Consider the following 20,800-nt stretch of genomic DNA (forward strand, 5'->3'; position numbering starts at 1 on the left):
ACTTGGGATCAAATATGTCTTTCTAATCAGGAAAACTGTAAAACACCTTAGGAACTATAAGATTGAGCAAATAATCAGGTCAATTAAGTAAATCAGATATCAAATAGAAAGAAAAACTTGAAGACATTGGTGGAAGGTGCCTAAGAGGTTGGTAATCTCCACTCATAAGTCATAAGTAAGGAAATTCCTTCCTACTGTGCTTCTAAATGTGAAATTGTGTCTTCTAAAATATACACAGTGATGCATCAAAGATTATATTTCATTCATCATCTTAAAAAGACAGCATTTTTCTTTAAAACAAAAATACTGAATGTTTATGTGGGGAAAAAACAGACCAAAAACTCTTACACCTGTTTTGCATCACATATCAGTGTCCTTCTGGCGTGGGCACCAAGCATTTATATGAAAAAAGCAGGTACATTAATACACATACTTGTGTAGGGCAATTCATCAACATCACAATAAAAACGATCTTTGTCCCTCTGGTCATCTTTCTTTCTGTTTTACAAAAGTTTATTGCTGCAATCAACAATCCCTCAAAACCACGACACAAACATAATCACATACATTTCAATAGGAAACTAAGGAGCCAACCTGCTAAAAGTGAGATAATACTGAGAAAAGTATATAAACATACCTAAAATAATACAAAACTATACACTTAAGTTACAACATTTTTTTTTGCTTACCAACAATCATATTTAGCTGCTATAAAAGCAATGAAGACTGCAAGTTTATTCTTCAATTTTCTTTGTTGGACACTCCGTTTTGTAAGAGCCTCTGAGAGCAGTGAACAATCTAAACCAAAAGGAATGCCACTGTGATGTCATCTGTTATTTGTCCATGTACTTTTCAGTTTTACCTCTGTTCAATGCTGTGAAGTGGAACCGCTGCTAAAAGGCTTAATGTAACTGAAGTTTCTGAAACCCTCCTCCTGTATCACATGAGGCCTAAAACAACAGGCAGCTCCGTTTTGTAGGACCAGCCAGAGAAATGTGACTTCAAGTGAAAGGTAGGTTGAAATAGAAAATATTTATATTACACAACCACTTTATTATTTTTTTTTGCAACATAAAGTAAGAAATGGAAATAATTAAAAAAAAACCTCCTTTTTAAAAAAAGCACAGATATCCAAATGAATACATACACATCAAACATAATTCACATTCAGTGGTTTGGAAAAGGAATACACAATAAAAAAGAACTAGAGCAGTATTTCAGTATTTCAGGATCAGTTCAATGCCTGCAAGCAGTCAGCAATTCATCTTATGCAAGTAACACCTTCTTACGAAGAAATTAAAAATGGAGGCCTGGTACTGTAGCAAATGACTGTAAACATGTTGACTCTGGGCTTCCAAGTCATTTCTTATCTCAAACTCCTCTATTAAGTTGTTTATTCCTTTGAACGCTGAGTTTATTGTGCAAAATACCCTTAATGTCCCCTTCAGATCATCAAGCTGTGTGTACATTTTAAATGATCTAATTTAAGAAAACTAAAAGCTTTAATACATAGAAAAGTTATTCTTGACTGTCTTTGGACTATACTTGGTGTTAATACAGTACATAGACAGTACAAGCTGAAACAAAACCAGCTGGTGACTGCCCTTGTATCTACTGCTCCTAACAATAACATATCAGTTTGAAATCCTAGACAGCACTTAATATAAGCCAGTCCCTCACAAACAGATGAGCAGAAAATCAATCTGGATGATATTCATATATGATATCTTCAGTATACCACCCATGGTAACATGTTAATGTTAGTCATCCTTGGAGCACGTTAAATTACATTTACCTTGGAAGATCTTACAGTTCATTAAAAAATAACTAGCATAGGATAAAAGACAGACAGAAATAATGGTTCTTACAAATAAAAAAAACAAATGAAAGACCTAACTTTGAGTTTCTTTCTTGATTATAACCAAGCCTTTATTTTCTTTCAACATTGTGTCATGTGTCATGCCTAAACAGTGCACCCTCACAAGAGAGGATTTGCTCCCTTTTTCCCATGGTTTTCCATTGTTTGGAATGTTTTCCATACATATCTAGGCTTCACCCCTCTTTTTGGATTGTACGGCACTGTGTTATACTTCACTCAGTTGTTACCTACCACGCTACACAACAATAACATTTGAAAAGGGCAATAAGGACAAAGCCCTTGTGTCTTCTCCAAGTGTCCAAGTATGCAAAGCACGTCGCGGGGATGCTGAAGAGCATGTGAATGGGTGGGAATGTACAAAAGCAACATTACATATGATACTCCTGTGATTTCAATTGCTAAGTGTTAGTTGCATAAACTTCAGGTAACTTGGACGAGTGCCGTATATACACAAAAACTGTGCGCTTTCAAAATTATTTTCTCAATAAATACAACAAAAGTTATAAAAAAAAATATGTATCCAGTCCACCTGTACACAATACACAGTGAAATACAAAACATTTAGCTATATGATCAGTTTAACAAAAGGGTAATTGCACTTTTAAGATGCATGTAGTCTAACTGCCCGAAGCATTTTTGTAGAAAACTGTTTCAGGTCTAAGGCCCGGATCACAATCATATTCCTACCTTTTCAACAAATGGGAAGATCATTACACTCTGATCTATGAAATTACAAAATACGCCTGGATCAAATGTCATGCATCTGCTATTGCATCACTGATCTCCACTTCTATCTATACAGTCTTTGTGTAAAATACCAAAAATTCAAAATGGGAATTTTGTTAGTTGTCACCATCTGGAATGTACTGTTCTTTAAAGTATGCATTATCTTGCTGGCAAAGACACCTTGAAGTTCTTATTTCTCAGTTGGGGTCGGCAAGTTCATCATACAGCTAGCTGCGATTCCTTTGCACCTATTTAGCGCTTACAATTCAGACTTAAACCCCACCACTAGTAATTAAACAATCGCACAAATGAAAAAGCAAGACAATTAATACAAGAGATGTCAATCATACAGTATAAAACGACTGATTTCATCAGCAGGTTTGCATGATACTGATGGAGAGAGTTGGAGCAGAAAAGCTTTAACTTGTTAAATCAGTAGAAAAATGAGTGTAAAAATTGTACATTCTTTCAACTTCAAAATGTTTGTTTTTTCCACTAGTTTATTTGCTTTTCGGAATACACAGACCACAACCTGCTTTTAAGGGCTAAACCTTTTTTTTTTTAAATGTGGAATGCTTATCTTAGTGTAAAATTACCTACCTGCTCCCTTTTTAAAAAAAAATTCAAGAATTCATCCAACTTCTACAATGCTGAGTTACAAAAATCATGGTATAAAAGGAGAATTTTGAAACTGAAACCTTTTCTCAAGTTTCTTTTTCCATTTTTAGAGAACACGAGTATCGCGTAGAGGAATGGCCAGAACAATGCTTGTATGCGTTGTCACAGACGTAACCAGAACTTGAGCAAGAGCATCTCAGAATTTAAAGTTCAGACAACAGCAGTTAGATGGCAGTAGTTAGATGTGTTCAAGATCTGGTGTACTGATTCACACTGATTAGCTGACGCAGATAAACAGGAACAAAAAAGAACCTGGTCAATTTTGTACAAGACTGTGAGCCACAGAATGTCCACCCAAGCATAAGGAACAGTTGTTCCATCAAGAATGAGAGGTTAGGTCACCATAACTGTTCAGACATGTAGTATTTCCACACTGTAGTCCTCTGGCTCTGTGTACTGGGAAGAGTTTGTGTCTGACAGGTGTGGAGCCAGGGCCTCTTTGTTCTCAAAGTTTGGCTCCATTAGTGCAGGCTTCTCAAAAACTATCTTTTTACAAGTCTCTGGGCGATTCTGCACATATATTACTCTATTGTATGCTTTCAGTCTTCTCCACAGTTGGACGTACACCTTGCACTGTACATACATAAACACCAGTCCTCCAGTGAAACCGATTGCTACCACCACCAACTTTGTCCAAAAGGGCCATTCCAAAATACCTGCAATAAAAGTTCAGAGGTAAAAGTTAAAAACTGGCAGCCTCTACAAACAAATAAGACTGACTTTAGCTGCAATGGATGTACTGTATGTGAGCAATGGTGACGCATGATATTTCAATCGCACCTTGTATGCACACTTGAAAATATTTTCTCAAAAGGCCTGGCTTGACAAGTGGAGGACAAACATGCCATGTAACACCCATGAAGGGCCAAATGATACAGAAACTAGATTTACTTCAAGATATTTAGATTAAAAAATCTTTCCAATGGACAAAAATGTGTGGGACCACTAGAAGAATAAGGCCCAAAACAAAACAAAAAAGTAATAATGACAAAAAAGCAGCCTTTCAACAACAAAAAGAGGTTTACTTGACTTAAAATGGCACTGTATTATTAACCATATATAACAGATGGTTAATTATGTACAAGAACAAGTAAGATGATACAAATGTTATTAGAACAACAGAAAGGAGCAGAAAAGACAGAAAAGCGCTGTTAGCTCACACTCAGGCCCTGCCCTGCTAATGAGATCACAGTGGTCTGGACATTGCCATAAGACTTCCCAGATACCTGAAGCATTAGAATATCTGAATCCCAACAGTCTGATCTGGTAAAAGCATTTTATAATCCTCACCAGGCCAAGATCTTGACCTGTCCAATGATATATACAATACCTCAACATATTGTTTTATTCAGGTAATGACAGGTTGTTTAAATAACACTGCTTTGAAGAAAGAAAAAAATCTCAGTATCAGTATTTTTTTTCAATTAGCTTTCAAAAATTTTGAAACTCCAGTGCCTAAAATTGTTTAACCAAATGACACTGATACAAGATGTCGCAAATCCAGCTTTCAAGGTTTAATGAGCCATTTCATCCATGTCTAACTGAGATATATGTCTAAGTCAGGGGACTATAACAACAGTGCATGATAACACCCAAATCTGGGTGGCTTGTTACAACTGATTTTAATATTCTAGCTACTGCAAATCAATGAAACTCTGCGAGAGCAGCACAATTGTGATATAAACAAAGCTCCCATTTCAAATAATCATGGTGGTTCATATATATTTTCTGTATACAGTATACTTAATTGGTAGATATTTTCTTTAACCCTGCCATTTCCCGTTACCACTAATATTAACATTGTCTCTAAAAAAGACAAAGAACTACATAAAGGCTCGGTTATGAAGTTTTAAAATTCTCTTTTTGTCTTTCCTGAGTGACTGCTTTTGGGATCCTCTGAGACACATGAGCAACATGCCAAAATGGTATTTATTTTTTGCATTATTTTGCAAAACACCAATATATTGATTACACTATATTCTCAGCGATGCCAATTAAATGTGCATGTGTATGAAAAAAACCTTGTATAAGCTCACCATATTTCAAACTGAAACTGTTTTTCAAGTTTTATACTCAAAGTAAAAATTTAAGTTGAAAAGAATTACCTGGGATTCTTCCGGCTGCATGGTTAAAAAAAGTTTTAGTTATAATGTATTACCAAAGAAACATTGTGACCATAAGAATACAAACCGATACATAATGTGCTTCTCTTATGATTATTGATATATGCAATGTAAACTTAACTATTTACACCTTTAGTTTGTGCTGATGAATTTCCAATATCCACAACAACCTGATTTTTCCAGTCTCTGGAAATCAAGGAAATACCTGGTAAGATCAAGGGTAAGCACCTACTCAAATGTCAGTATCAACAAATGTGTTTTACTAGAAAACACCCTTTGCAGTCAGACCCCTTCAGTCTCCGAGGCAATTTTGTGCACTGAACCTCCGGTCAGGGGCATTGTTACTCAGAGTAGCTAAAAGACAAGTGGCCTGAAATGGGTCAGTACCTGCCTATTCTTCCTCATTCTCCCGTGTGCGGTCATGGGTTTTGGAAGACATGAACAGCCAGCATTGGATATTCCAACTCAGGTGGTATTAAAAAAAATCTTTGCAGATTCAATTGTTATTCTTAAAAGATTAATATACCCAAATAAAACAATTCATCTTATGAACCTTTTAAGTTCACAGGGCCTTGTTCACAGAAGGTTAGAAGTGATAATAAGCATGTAAGTGCCACTTAATGAATAACTTTATTAACCATGCAAAGTCGTCTGTCTTACCTATGAAAGAACATCAATGTAAACTTTTACATGTTGAATATGCTAAACAGATCTAGGTTTATGTAAATATGGAAAGACAGAAGAAATGGGGAATGATAAGCACATGGTATTCACAAACATGTCCCAGCTGTGAGATCTGCCTGATTTGCACATGCACACATTTGAACTAGGGAAAGCTATAATATATAATATACAGATATAACAGGCTGAGATCATTCTTACAAAAATGTGACATGCAGAATGAATGGTTTATATGAATAGGCAAGCATTTAGGGAAGGAAAAGGCACCATTATCAAAGCAGAGATGAAGAAGATAGTTCTGGTGACAGAAGAACAGCGGCATCCAGATTACATGATGTATTATAAAATAAAAAAAATCTATTTTATATTCTCCTAAAAAGAAATCACTTCCACCTGCCCACTCTACTACACTTTCACGTGGTCTCAATTTCTGCCCAGTCCTTTATAATCAGAGGTAGATCATTATTGCACTTAAAACACTATTTACAGGTAGCCTTCTGATAAGGACCATCTTCAGATATGACCTCTGCCTAACACACAGGTGGAGCTATGCTAATTATATCAACATTTCCAATTCATGCATGAACAATAGACAGTCACCCCCATGAATACAAACTTATATAATCAGTATCTCATTAGATCAGAATCCACATGTTTTTTGTGAACATTTACAAAATCTTTGTGAATGAGGCCCTGTGTGTCTAAATCAACTTTCCCTTTACTTTAGCACATAACTCTAAGGAGTATATCTTTCTTTACCAGAAGGGTAACCAGAAGTGGTATACCATATTCAAAACCTTTTAAGGGTATTTCTAAAAAAACATTAACCAGTCTTCTTTCCCCCTTAGTCCAAAGACACAACCTCTCTCTCAGACTCTGGGATTGATTAATGTTGAAAGATGTTGACCAAAGAATCCACAATGCTGCAACTTCCAACTGGGGTGCAAATGTTTCACCCGGGAATTTGTACTGACATTGTCTAAACCAAAAAAACAGAACAGTCTAATATCATTTTTTTGTGCTGACCTTTGTTTCAATATTAAGGTCATGTGCAGCTTAAAATGGTCCATGCGGCACAGACAGAAATTAAAATGGACCTCTCAAACACTGTTTTTTTAGATGCTCATCAAACATGTGTCACTCTGGTCACTTCAACATCACAAGATAGCCTGAGCTGAAAATCACCACAATCACCCTTATTTTGACTTCAGCACTAAGGGTGGGGGGGTGGGGGGGGAGTGTTTTTTTTCTGAGGTAAGTGATTCTGTAGAGAACACCTCTATTTATCTTACTTTATAACCAAAGGAATACCTATTTTTTTAAAATAAAACCTTTCAATTTTGTCTTTACAGTAGCTACCACTGAATAAGAAACTCCACTTTAAAAACGTTTTTGGGCATTATGTAAGGAAAGGGACAGTGCGCACTGAGTAGGCAGGGTTTAGGTGCTGTGGCTTACAAAGCTCAATACAGAGGTTACAGGTTCTTCACACTCCTCACGCATGGACAGCGAGACTGGTTTGGCAAAAGGCACCAAACTGTACATACCACTGGTCTGACCTTGTTTTATTTCCTCGGCGGTGCGGTCGATGAGCACGTAGAGAGACCACACCACGCAGGTGATGGCGATGATGTGGAATGTCACAGAGCACATGATCTTCCTCCTCTCGCTGGACGTCATCTGTAGCTTCTCCCACTGTGAGGATCGGCCAGACAGCCTCGTTAACAATCCCCTTAACCAACCAACACTCTCGCGTGCACCCTCAGCAGCGACAGAAAAGCCTGTCGATGGCATTTAAACTGCAGATGCAGAGGAGACTGGACAAATGCCTCAGCTGAATCTACCAATCTGACAACACATGACCATGTGATTAAAAAAATGTGAATCAGTGCTGATGATTACCTACTGTATTTATTTTACAGTGGTAATGTATTATTCACTATACCACTTACAAGAGCATTGTTAAAAGGGTTACAATTGAAGCAAATATTCTTAGAAGGTATTTTGCAATGCTGGAATTTTTTTACTATCTGTTGAACATTTGGGAAAGCACTATATAATTAAGCAAACTTAGTACGGTAAGTCTTACGTTTCATGTACTGTATGTAAACCACAAACAGCATTCACTATATCAGCACTTACTAGGAAGTATAAACACCCGACCCACCCAGCACTAGAACATTCAAGGAAAAGGGGAAGTTTGGGTTATATACTTTATTTCAACATAAATATTCTTTTGTCAGGATCAGAGTGAAAAAGTGAAAGCAGAATAAAAAACAGAACCAGATACAGAAATCTGAAGTATTGCAATGATCAGAAAGTCATAACCTACAGCAAACTTACGAGGTTCTAAACGTTTCCTAAACCGTGATCTTATTTAAGAAAATATTAACAGCTGGATATCGCAGAGCTGTGTTGTAAATATAGTTCAACTGATTACATTCTGAAATACCCCTTTAACACAAGTGCCATGATATGCAGAGACATAAAAGTCTTCTTTTGATTCAATACATTGAAAGAGAGATAAATATGCTTGTGACAGGCAGTCAGCCTACAGTAGATAATCACCTAAGGGGAACCAGCTGCTAGTCATTAACTTCCCAGTCCCTGTCAGCTGGACTCCTAGATTTAAACAAGTACTTCTTACTCATCAGGTGTGCGAGAGAATCACAGAAAGGTTTCACCGCACGCCTGGTCTTGGAGAAAGCCACAGAACCAGGACCAAGGTTGAACCACCAAAAGACAAATTTTGAACATTTGAAACAAGAATTAAGGAGAAGAGCTGTTCAACTGCCTGACTCTGAAACAGTGGATTTTTCCACCATTTCAGAGTTGGGTTTCTCTCAATGCACTGTAATAACTGTGAAATATATATTTATACATTTCTAAAACTTTGATTCACCATGCATTTTGCATTCTTATTGTATTAGATGTAAAGAAGAGTGAAAGCTCTGGGAGGAGACTTTGACAGAGGCAAGAGAAACTGACATGACAAATGATATAAATCACACACTTAGAGGACTGGTATTGACTACACATTAATGACAAGACACAGACGGAAAAAGGATGCCGATGCTGATAATATTTTCTCTACTGAGCCTAAGATAGGAATTCATTCTAAAAATATTTAATTCATTTTGAATTTTGATTTTACACTTGGCACCTCCCTTAGCTCCTCCTATAATCGTGTCCATGGTCTGTTTTTGTGCAGTACTTATCTTTGTTCAGATGGATTCCCGTAATGCACAAAGGTAATACAGATTGATTTTAATCAAATTACTTTCATCAAAACCTTTCTTAAACTTCTGAAAGTACATTTTCTACATTAAAATAATTATGCTATCAAATGCAATTCAAACAGCACTAAAAAAAGCAGACAACCTCATTCAAGCAGATATCATATGTCAGATACAAAGGGTCTTGCAGATCCATGCACACCATACAGAAAACATCTGGTCTCATTACACAGCTGGAAAAGCCAAGGAACAGGGAAGACCTTAAGGGGCAACAGATTGGTCTGATTTTCTCCAGCAGCAGGACCCATCAGATAACCAGCAACACCATTTTGAAGTGTTGAGTCTTTAAGCGATGACTATAAAGTTGACTTCCACAGATCTGGCAGGAGGGCATGATCATTAAACGGAGCGTACTCCGCTGGGACACACAGGCTATTAAAAGGAAGCCCCTTATCAGACTTCGTTTCTTTATGTCGTTAACGAACGAAAAAAAAAATAATATGTTAAATTCTAAAATGATAAGCAAAGTGTTAGACCACAGCTCTCCTGAGAAATTTTTGGAGTTCCCCCCCCCCCCCCAGACTTTTACTTACTTTCCGTAAAGGTTTTAATTTGGTCTCCATGATGAACTCGTACTTGCAGAGCTCGCAGCAGCGCGTGTCCGAGCTCTTGATCCACTGCTGCAGGCAGGCCTGGTGTACGAAGCGCAGGCTGCCCGTGCAGTGACAGGGGGTGATCAGGGGGCTCTCGTCATCTCCTTCACAGTGACAGATCCTGGGGGAGGACAGCAGTACCAACATGTTCTCAGCAAACCAACACTGGGGACCATCAAGCGTACAGGGGTTTTGGCTCTCTCCTCCAAACGACAAAACAGAACTTGGTTTGTCTTCAGACCCTGTACTGGTTCAATTTATCACACTTTGGGACTCAGTTTACAGTATATGTAGAAATCATGTAAGCTATGAGTCAAGATGGATGTTGCAACTTTGTGAAAAACAGCAGGTATCGCCCCCCGTCCCATCATACTCAAACAGAAATTATGCCTGAAAGCTAATTTCTGTTTGAAATTCCAATGAGGTACAAGAGGTACCTGTGGACACACAATCATTTACGTATTTTTTGTGCATTTCCCCATGAAATTAAACAAAATTAAGTCCCAGAATGGAAAAGGCTGCACAGGCAATATGGGACAAACAAAAATGAAAACAAGCAAAACGCCTGATACAGAAATCAGTGTATTTGATACAGTATGTACATTTGCGGGGGAGTTTTACAGCCTTTAACTATTGCACTTACTGTATTTATAACCTGAAGCTGAATTCTGTTTCTTCAGTTCTGAATCTGTTACTTCTGTGACGCTATAGAAAAATATTCTACTTTCACTTTTGTTGTTATGTTCCATTATGTTTAAGTCTCCTTGAAAAGATCATGCTCCACATCAGCAAGGTTTCTAAAGCATAATGGAATTGAAATTAAATATGCCCCATAGCCTTATTTTTTATGCAGAATTTGGATTTCTCATTAATATAATCCAGTGTGTGGTAAAATATTTTGGAAAGAGTTGTGGCATAAAAAAATCAAGTCCTCATCGTAAATGTCAGCTGGAGATGGAATTATTGTTTCTTTTTCAACTTGACCAGATCTTAGTTTTACACCAAACTGCAGTGCATTACTTTGAGAGCAGTACATCTAATAATAACAACAATGCACATTGCTGAACAGGGTTTACTCTGAAGATGTTGCCAATGAGGGTGTAGCAGGGGAAAGGGAAATGAAGGTGGAAACAAACCTGAATCATTTCTTCAGCAACACAAAATATAAAAGTACTTGCAATAACCCTCTCATGTACACTTGAACACAACAATTCTTTGCAGGACCAGGCACTTTGCTGGAACAGATCATTGCTGCGTAGATACTGTGGGATGTCTTGTCTGCACCTTTAAATCCAAATATATTTTTGGTTTGTATAAACAGCCTCTGGCAAATCACCTGTAGGTACACAGTAAACATTTCTTGAGGAACATGTGTTCAAATACACTATCTCATCTCCAGGGAAAAGTGGAGTGCTTCCAGTGTAAGATAAGAGAGGTTTTAAGGATGAAGGGATAGACCTGCTGAAATGGGATTAGTTCTGCTGCTCAGGTGTTGTTCAAGCTGTGCTTGCACCATATGGATTAACCACAGAAGTTAAATTTCTGAATGCCTACAGGCAACTGTAAATACAATAAATGCCAAAAAACACATCAATATTGAGCATTCTATGTAGAGACAGTTGCTTTAAAATATGGCGAATTTATCTTTTTATACTGCTTTCTGAATGATGGGAATAAATGAGGTCAGAGCTTAACTTTTGCTTTAAATTAAGACTTGCAGAAAGTACATAATCTAACAGACTTTAAGCTCACTAAGTACTCCCTATAGATACCTATGTAATTCTTCATAAAAACAATCCATTCATATTTTTCCTGTTTTGTATGATTTGATGCGTACTTTAGTTGTGTTGTGAGTAAATGAAAGAATGGTACCAGTGAAAAAAATGTTAAAGAAATTTGAATGCAAGCAAAGTAATTGCATCTCCATGAAGCCTCATTTTACATTTCAGTGACGATGATTATCAAACTGGCTCAGAAAACTGAGAAACAATCAGATTTATCTGTTTTTACAGGTTTTGAAACCATCAAAAGTACCTGAATGTATTTATATCCAGTAAAATTTAAGCACAGAAGTACATATTGTAGTAAGCTAACAATGCAGTTCACCTAATATTGTTCAGCCACAATCATGGCATGGAAACCACCACCTCTTGCTGATTTTTCCTTTCTGTAGAGTTGGTACTTAAATACAAGTTTACAAGTGTGAAATAAAAGGTGTGTGCTACACAAAACTCACCTATCAAACTTTATACTTCTGTATTCAAAACTTTTAATCGATAATTAATACCTGTGTAACAGCTTGAATTGCTGGTTTCAGCCACAGCCAGATATATCTCTTGAGGTGCTAATTGCTTGTGGCCTTTAACCCTAATGAAGTGCTTCTTTCATCTAAAGATGCCTTAGGAAACTGAAGCTGGTAGCTAAAGGTTCAAGGGTATTTCATGTATTTTCTAATGATGCTAACGCACAGCAAAGCCACCATAGGGTTTCAATAAGCCACAGCTCACAACTATTGAAACCGAGGCCACATTTCAAATGTCTGAACTGACCTCCAGAGAAACATTTTTACACTGTAAGGATGTGTTTCAGGGAACTGCTGTGTATTTCACAGGAGCAAAAGGCACAGAGAATGGCACAAATTATAGAAGCCATTCTACATTTATGGCATTTCATTAAAAATAATAAATTAAGGGCTTGTGCTTAAAAGCAAACTAATTGAATTCTCTTCTCTAGTGGACAACAGGGATGGAATGTCTGCTTGTGTTGAATGCAATTAAATGTCACAGATATGATGACAACTTTAGGACTGCAAATAAGACATTTTTTACCCCCACAAAAAAAAAGGTGTTATTGCCTGGGCTTTTGTGTTAGGTCTCATACGTCTAGTTTCTAGATTGCAGAGCAAAGGATTTTTTAAACATCCATGACCTTAACAAAATAAAAATAATAACCACAGATAGTATTTGCCCCAGAATCATTACCAGATTACCAGAATCACTTGATAGATTCTCTGGTTTCTTTGCCGCGTCCAACACAATGCCAGCCTGATTTACAAGCATTCCCAAATGCACATATGAGCACAACCACAATAACAACGGAGTACGAGCTACAAACTCAGCATCACTATGCTGATGCTCAGTACATAAAATGGAAAACACTGAGCTTGATGTTGCTACTTATGAAGAAGAGTTATTTATTGATGTAGACACATCCAGACTCTTGGGAAGCTATAAAAAAAGGTAAGTAGAAGGTTGGGATGTACCACATAGTTCAAATAACTTGCTTTGATTTAAAATCTTCAATGTTAAAATTGTACAATGCACAAGTAAGATCTCATTTGGAAAACCATATTCAATGCTGGTCAATATGATACACAAAACCTATTGCTACTCTGAAATCAGTCCAGAGAAGAGTGACCGAGAAGGTACATTACTGGGCACAAATGAATATCCTAGACAAAAAGTAGGGAACAATTATAGCTTTGAACAGAAAAGACTATGAGGGCACCAAATAAACCCTGGGCCCCTGAGCAAGGCCCTTCACCTCAGCTGCTCCAGGGGATCCTGAGCTCTGACTCCAAGCTTCTCTCTCCCCGTCTGTGTGCCTGTGTGTCTCATGGAGAGCAAGCTGGGGTATACGAAAAGACAAATTCCTAATGCAAGAAATTGTATAGGGCTAATAAAGTGATCTTATCTTATACTGATCTTATCTAAACTTCATGCATTGACAAAGTTAACCTAGAGGACTTCTTCAGAATGAGCAGCGACACACGAACCAGAGGACGCAAGCGAAAACTACAGGGAAGTGTGTTTAAAACTGAGAACAGGGAAACTTCTTTATGGAAAATGTTGAGGGAGTCTGGAACAAGCTACCCAACCATGCTTTTAAATCTGATCCTCTAGCCACTGCCAATGTCTGGATGAGCTCTACTTAAAAACCAAATGAGCTCAACATGCCAAATGGCTACCTCTCGTTCATGAGTGTTCTTATGTTCTTCTGACTGTGAGTGTGTACCCTACAATGGACTGGCATCATGTACAGGGCGCAGTCCCGCCTTGTGCCCAGTGACTGCTGGCTTAAATAATGCAGGTACTGAAAATGGATGGATGCTCACAAGTGCATCTCAATGTCAATCAGAGGCTGCCGGGCAACTGAAGGATATATCATGTCCTTAGAACATACAGTAACTGACGATTGGTATATTTAAGCAGTTACTATTTTATATACAATATCTGAAAAAGTCAGGAATAAAGTCAAGCTTGCATGAAACAAATGAAAAAAAGTCCTAATTTAACTTCAAACAAAAATAAAAAAAAATCCAAGCTACTTCTTGATGTAAGCTAAACATTTGATGCTAAATAAGACCAACAAATTGAGATTACCATTTTTACATGCTTGGACACCAACTATGGCCTCCTCATATGCCTCCATCAGTCTACTGAGTTGATCTTTATCATTAATTCTCATCGCTGATACATTTCTATTAAATTTAAATCTCTAAACCTTGCCTTGTTTTATTTAAATCAGGAATGGTCCCAATAATCTTGCACTGCTGAGCCCAGTCAAGACAGAGTTCAAACTAGATATTAGCAGGGTCTGGAAAAAAAGGGCATTAGTCCGGTGTCTGGAAAAGATGGATTGCTCATGCAATCCCTAACATGATAACAACACACAATGCCTGAAGTTATTTTAAGCTGTTGCTCTTTCATCACTGATCCCCGGCACTTGAGATATTATTAATCGCAGTTCATATTGAAAGCTGTCGCTTCCCACACCATGACATTTTGTACAAACGTGTGGGATGGCTTTACGAGAGCGTGCTCATGCATACCTCCACCGAGTGGGGAACAAATGCCCCAAGATGAACCTCACACTGATAGCAGCACTAGACAGAACAAAGACATTGGGACCTTGGCTGTGAAAAAGAACTCGGTGTTCCCAGTCCAACGAGAAGCATGTTGTGACTAAAGCCAGTGCAGCTTCACTAGTACAGCGGATTGCTTATGGAAACTTTACATGAAGGAGCAGTCGTTCTTGTTCACATCAAATGATCACATCAGCGCTATTCCCTGTAAGACTTTATTTGGTGCACCTGAAATGGATGCATTTGCATGAATCAATATTTAAGTGATGTTATCGTGATTTCTGCTGCTCCGTGATTTAGGGTCTTGTATTGTTCGCTTGATTCTGCAACCAGAGTTCTTGCTCAGCAAAATCCTAGACATCTGGCAGACACCCCAAAATCAACATCAATCCAACTTACCCAATTCTCTACTCATAATACTACAGACCTTTAGCCTCTTCAGTTATGTATTTACAGGCTGTTATCTCATCGTCATTCAATTCCCCAAAACCAAGGCTGCTTCTTACGGTCTTACTGTATAAGGATTCCACGAGGCGACAAACTAGGGCACCCCTCTGGGGCAACATACTTTCCTAAGTACACATTCAATCCTAGTTCATTCTACTCACAGCATCAGACTTATGAAAGTGAGTGATGTCCTTTTTATTTTCCTAAGAGGTGGAATTTTGCACACATATCTACATCTTTAAAAAAACATTAGGCAACTGCCTGTTAATGTACAGAATTGCTGGAGATGTGTTCTCGAAGAAACTGCTGCTTAAGGGGCAAGTACAAGAAAAACATGCTCCTCAATTTACAGCAAAGTAATTCCTAATCTGTTTGTGAGGAAAGAGAAAAATGGCCAATCTTCACTTTTTGAAGATGTGATGTTAGAAAATTTAATATTTCCTTTCAGCATGTCATTTTTAGTTTGTACTGAGCTGTCAATGTTACTGTCAGTTACTCTGCATAAAGTCAGGAGCTTTTAAAAGCCTCAGTGCACAGCACATAAGTGATAGATTAGGGGAATATGCAATCCATCATGAAGCTTTTTTTACTGATGGATATACATGCAGACGACAGTAACTGCTTTCAAAACAAGCACCCAGGAAGGAAAATGGTATATTTTTTCTGATATTTTCACACACAAGAGGAAAAAAACACACAATACTTGTAATTCTGAGTATATACAGGAGACACTTAATGCACAGCCTTTGGTATTTTTAATTGTTTAGAATACATTTTCATTTGCATTGTGCTTCATATAACATGTTTATATAACATGTGTAGCTCATTCTTAAATCACTCCCTAAATCCTGGCTTGGATTTCTGTGTGAACAAATGTTCCAGTCTGTAACGGCATGATGGCCAAAAATGTATGTAAAACTGGACCCTATGCGGTAGCAGGTTAAATATCCAGCACGGGATCTGAGAGAGAGCCTGGTGTACTTAGCCAAATCGTAGAATCCAGAATCGTAGTGGTGCGAGTTACAGTACCTGTCTTTTCAAGAGTTAAAAATCGCAACCATCAAGAAATGTTGAAAAACATTATTACTTATTTCTGTATCTTAACAGCTGCCAAAAAAGACAGAACTACAATCAAGCAAGCCATGTGATAAAAATAGCTCTGCAGATCTTGCTTCACAAAAAAATTTTGAAACCTTTCACAAATTTCCAACAAAAGGACAAAACACAGAGGAAAGGAAGTCAAGGCACAGCAGGAAGGAGGGTTGATAAGGGTCTGAAGGGGTGTGACAAGGGTGGTTGGGGTTTGGCACCAACCTGCAGACGTCCCCTGACATTGAATATGGAGACTGTGGGACCATTTTCTCAGACAGGGGTGATGAGCAGAAATCCAGGTCACTGTCCTCCTCCAGCGAGCAGAGGGGGGCGCGCACATCGTCCGCTTTGCCGTGCGACCTGGCGGTACCGCCATCGTCTTCAAACACCTCGTCATCTCCGATGTCATCGGTACAATAGGACTCATTGCCTTCCATCAGTACGCTGGAGGACTTGGCCATGTGCAAGCGCGTAGCGTAACTGTCCAGCTCCGAGAGCCTGTGAAGGCTCCCGGCCGTGGAGGAACGGGAAAAAGGAAACAAGAGGCGAAGGATGTTTGTGCTCTTCTGCGCATCGTGCACCAACTTCCCTTCATGAGGCGGGATTGGAATGGCGTAGTACTCGCTTCCTGGACCGCTGATGTATTTGTAGTTGGTGGAAAAGGAGGGGACACGAGCCGAGAAAGGGAAGTTGAAATGGTGAGGTTTGCCGTTGTGCCCTTTGGCTTTGCTCATCTGAAACTGATTAATACCTGAGCCGTTCAACGGGACAGGTGCCAGCTCTCCCTCAGAGCATGTCCTATCGATGAAATTCAATCCGCTGGAAAGGTTATCCATCTTTGGGCCCACGTCGTTGAGGGATTTGGAAAATTTCAAAGAGCCACCGTCTGACTTGATGTTTACAGGAGGCTTCAGCAAATGCATCCAATCCTGCCCAAAAGGATGGCTCCTTTTGGCCTTTTGGGCAGCATCCTGGCAGACGGTTGTCACGGTGACACCCTGAGCCGTAGAATTCTTGCCGCTAGAACTCACCAGGACCACGGCTGTCTGTACAGGGCAGTGTGGGCCCTGATCCCCAACCACCACATCAGAACTGCATGCAGGGTTAAATGAATCAAGCAAAGAAAAACAAAAAAAAAGGGCAGAAAAAAGTGTAAATGAAACAAAAAGGAAAGCATGCATAAAAAATAGTGAGGATTTATAAAGCACAGCAATATTTAGAACCTAATATATCCTGAGATTGCAGCTGGTCATAAGCGAAGCCCAGAGTAAGAACCTTGTGATCTCCTGTGAACATCTCTTTACCTGCAGATATCCTGGTTGGATGGCGTGACAGATGTCCGTGAGAAGCTGCAAGGGGCATTTACGGAGGTTGGGCTTCCTGCCTAAAAGAAATAAAAATATCATTGAAAAGGGTAATAACTAAAGGTGATTTACAACATCTCTTGGGTCCTGTTTGATATTGGACTGGAGTCCTCTGGGGAGTCTCTCTGCGATAATGGGGGTATTCACAGACAAATAATTCTGCAATTTATCACAGTTACACGCAGTAGGTGAAATATCTACAAAGCCTTTTTTATCCCACAGTTAAGACTTCATTCTCAGGGATATATCTGTCACAATACAAAGTCAATTTGATCAGGGGTTGCTAACAATTCCTAGAGAGCCTAGTGTCTTTTGGTACTGACACCTGACATCTCGGTTTCATAGTTTTTTAACTGCATCTTCTGATGAGGCTCTGAAGTGGTGACTGTACCATCAGTTAAGTCAATGTTTTCAGTAACTGTAAAAGACATTAAAATGTCTTTAAAAATCATATATAACTACTAAGAAAATAACTGGGTTAATTTTTTCAATTGACTACTGAGGCTAGAACAGAAAAAAGAAAATATTAGGCCCCCTAAGAAAAAAGTTTGAGATTCCTGTCATAGATGTTCCTTCTTTCCCCGCTGTCTGAATCCTGATAAATGGCATTAATCTCCTCATTTCATTGTGCGGTTTAAAGAACTGTTCAGATGAAATACCTGGTGGAAATTCACAAAAGAACAGCACAAACAGGGACAATGTGAAGAAAAAAAAATACTTTTTTTTCAAAAAAAAGTATCTTATCCAGCTTGCTTCATATGTAGCACTGTGATCTGTACAGTCGCATCTTTATTCATCTTTTTTCTTTCAGTTATTATCTCAGTTAATTAGAAGAAAACATTGAAAACCTCCTCTTTTGTACTACGGTTTTGGTTTACATTGATTGACCTTTTTATCTTGTGTTTTCTTTAAAGACTCAAATTATTCATTGATTTAATCTACAAATAAATGAAGCCAATAGTTTGTGGCTGTAGGCTCGGCAGTAATCAATACATAATGAATGCAAGCAAGTACATAAGATGTTTGTTTTGAAAGTTGTTCTTTATAGACAGGACAGCTGATCTAAAAAACAGCTTCACAGCACTATGCTGAACAACTACAGTATGAGGCAAGGTTATTGAATATCAATAAACCAACGAGGACAGACTAGAAAACATGGAAACTAAAAGCTAGTTTTAATTTAAAATCATACATAATGGAAACAACATAAGACACTGAAAACAAAACTTAAGGAGCATGTTCTATCAAAAATATACACTTGCATATTATTTATTATTTAGTTCAAATTAAAAACAAGGAGATCATTGTATAGGAAATAGTATGAGTGTAGAATGACACAAACACATTTTTTACATCTTTAACACATTTGCACGTATCGCATGTATCTTTCGCAAAGGGGGGGTCCAATTACAATCCCGTACACAAAGAAATTTCTGAAAAGGTTTTTTTCTCAGAGGAAAACTTATTGCCAAGGTAAAAGGGTAAAACATTTTAATTTGAGAGAGTCATCTGCAGAATATTGACTCAAAATGCTAGAAACAGGAGGTGGTTCCAAAGCATGTCATGTGTCTCAAAGTGGATTTGTTGTATATTCAGTTCCATCAGGTAAAATTAGGACTCTTCAGTCTGTGTGCACTAAGAGCATTATTCACTTGCTATGTTGCAGCACTCCACCAAGGAAACAAACTGCTGTCTGAACAGCAGCTATCAACTGAAGAAAATCACAGAAATATGTACGAATGATCAGGAAATAACAGTGAAATTCATTGTGAATTCATAAGCCATTATCAAACCTCTTTTACTGGAGATGGACAAACAAATTGCATGCAGTAAATAATCTTGGATCGCAAAGATTGCACAAATAAGTGAAAAAAGGAAAGGCTTGTCACAAATATACAAATATGATACCATTTGAGACCATCTTCACTTCTATTCAAGGTTAATATACAGGTATTAAGTTGAATTTCTTCTCTAAAATGCTCTTCCAAAAACAAATTTCCGAGGTTATTGGACCAGTTTTCTCCTCTATCAGATGGTTTCTATCTTTCGAGGCACTAAACTCAAATATGGTCATGTGCTATAGATTTTCACTCAGCGATTATGAGTAATATGTTATCAGCCTCTAAACACTGAGCCAGTTTTTATTTCAGGCTGAACATTTTCCCTGCTACCTAAAATCTAAAGGAGATCTAACAAACATTCCCTATGAGTAAAGTGCTTTTTGAGCTACAGCACTGCCACACATTAGCTTCCGCTGACCTATCACTCTCAAAGCCACATACAATCATCTATTTCCCCATGTTGTGAAATGAAGGACAGTCAGTGTTATACCCACTTTATATATTGTAAAGCTATAGAGCTTCTGCAGTCAGTTCCTCATGTTCAACAAAATGTAAAACATACTCTGCTTACAAACGACAAAAAAATATCAGGGAAAAGCTCACTTAACACAAATTGTGCAATTTGGTGTCAGAATCCATTATTTCTGCAGTGAGATGCAATTGTAAGATACATTGGAAGTAATTGGAAGTATTCCACCATAGCTCTCAAGACACAGTGACTTAAGAGATATAAAAGGTAGAGCAAGGAGCTGCGTCATCATGCAAGAAGGATCCACAGGCATCAACAAGCTTTTTGGTTCCTACACAAATCTATACCTACCTTAATCTTTTCACTTATAAACTGTAAAGTGCACAATATTTAGGTCATTTAGATATTTAATTTTAATAGGTTATCTGCAAGGACCTGTTTATCTATGTTTGTAATATTGATTTTTCCAGAATGCTTTTTCAATTAGGTAATTAGGTAACTCCAGGTAGTTTAGAATCAAGCAGTTCTGTCTGGAAGTAGAATTCTATTCTTACATTTTCATATAACAAAAACCAAGTGATATTTTCAGATGGTCTCAAGTCCCCCCACCACAGTTTCACCCTTGGTTAGATGTTCATCATTCAGCACTGTAATTGTCACCATCCATTGTTTTTATTTCCAGTCAAATTTAATCGTATTAAGCTTATTCTAAGGTTTTAACCTTTAAGATCTGTGACACCTTGTGTT

General features: G+C 37.9%; 1 protein-coding gene across 9 annotated transcripts in view; it reads right to left on the reverse strand.

Annotated features, from left to right (window-relative positions):
- Positions 1 to 353: 353 nt before the first annotated feature.
- The window catches only part of marchf8 (membrane-associated ring finger (C3HC4) 8), a 94,982-nt gene continuing 74,535 nt past the window's right edge, over positions 354 to 20,800 (reverse strand). For 4 of the 9 annotated variants that reach the window (XM_015346866.2, XM_015346865.2, XM_015346870.2 and 1 more), the window contains 6 exons: positions 17,684 to 17,763; positions 16,602 to 17,471; positions 9,917 to 10,097; positions 7,635 to 7,782; positions 5,389 to 5,403; positions 354 to 3,939 (listed from right to left, as the gene is read on the reverse strand). In XM_015346866.2, coding sequence (XP_015202352.1) covers positions 3,635 to 3,939; positions 5,389 to 5,403; positions 7,635 to 7,782; positions 9,917 to 10,097; positions 16,602 to 17,471; positions 17,684 to 17,763 — 1,599 coding nt within the window. In that variant the 3' untranslated portion in view covers positions 354 to 3,634. The remainder of the gene's footprint in view (positions 3,940 to 5,388; positions 5,404 to 7,634; positions 7,783 to 9,916; positions 10,098 to 16,601; positions 17,472 to 17,683; positions 17,764 to 20,800) is intronic. The other 5 variants (XM_015346869.2, XM_015346872.2, XM_015346868.2 and 2 more) reach the window with 4 other exon arrangements.

This window comes from Lepisosteus oculatus, chromosome 4 (genome assembly GCF_040954835.1).
Source record: "Lepisosteus oculatus isolate fLepOcu1 chromosome 4, fLepOcu1.hap2, whole genome shotgun sequence".
NCBI classification, from domain to species: Eukaryota; Metazoa; Chordata; class Actinopteri; order Semionotiformes; family Lepisosteidae; genus Lepisosteus; species Lepisosteus oculatus.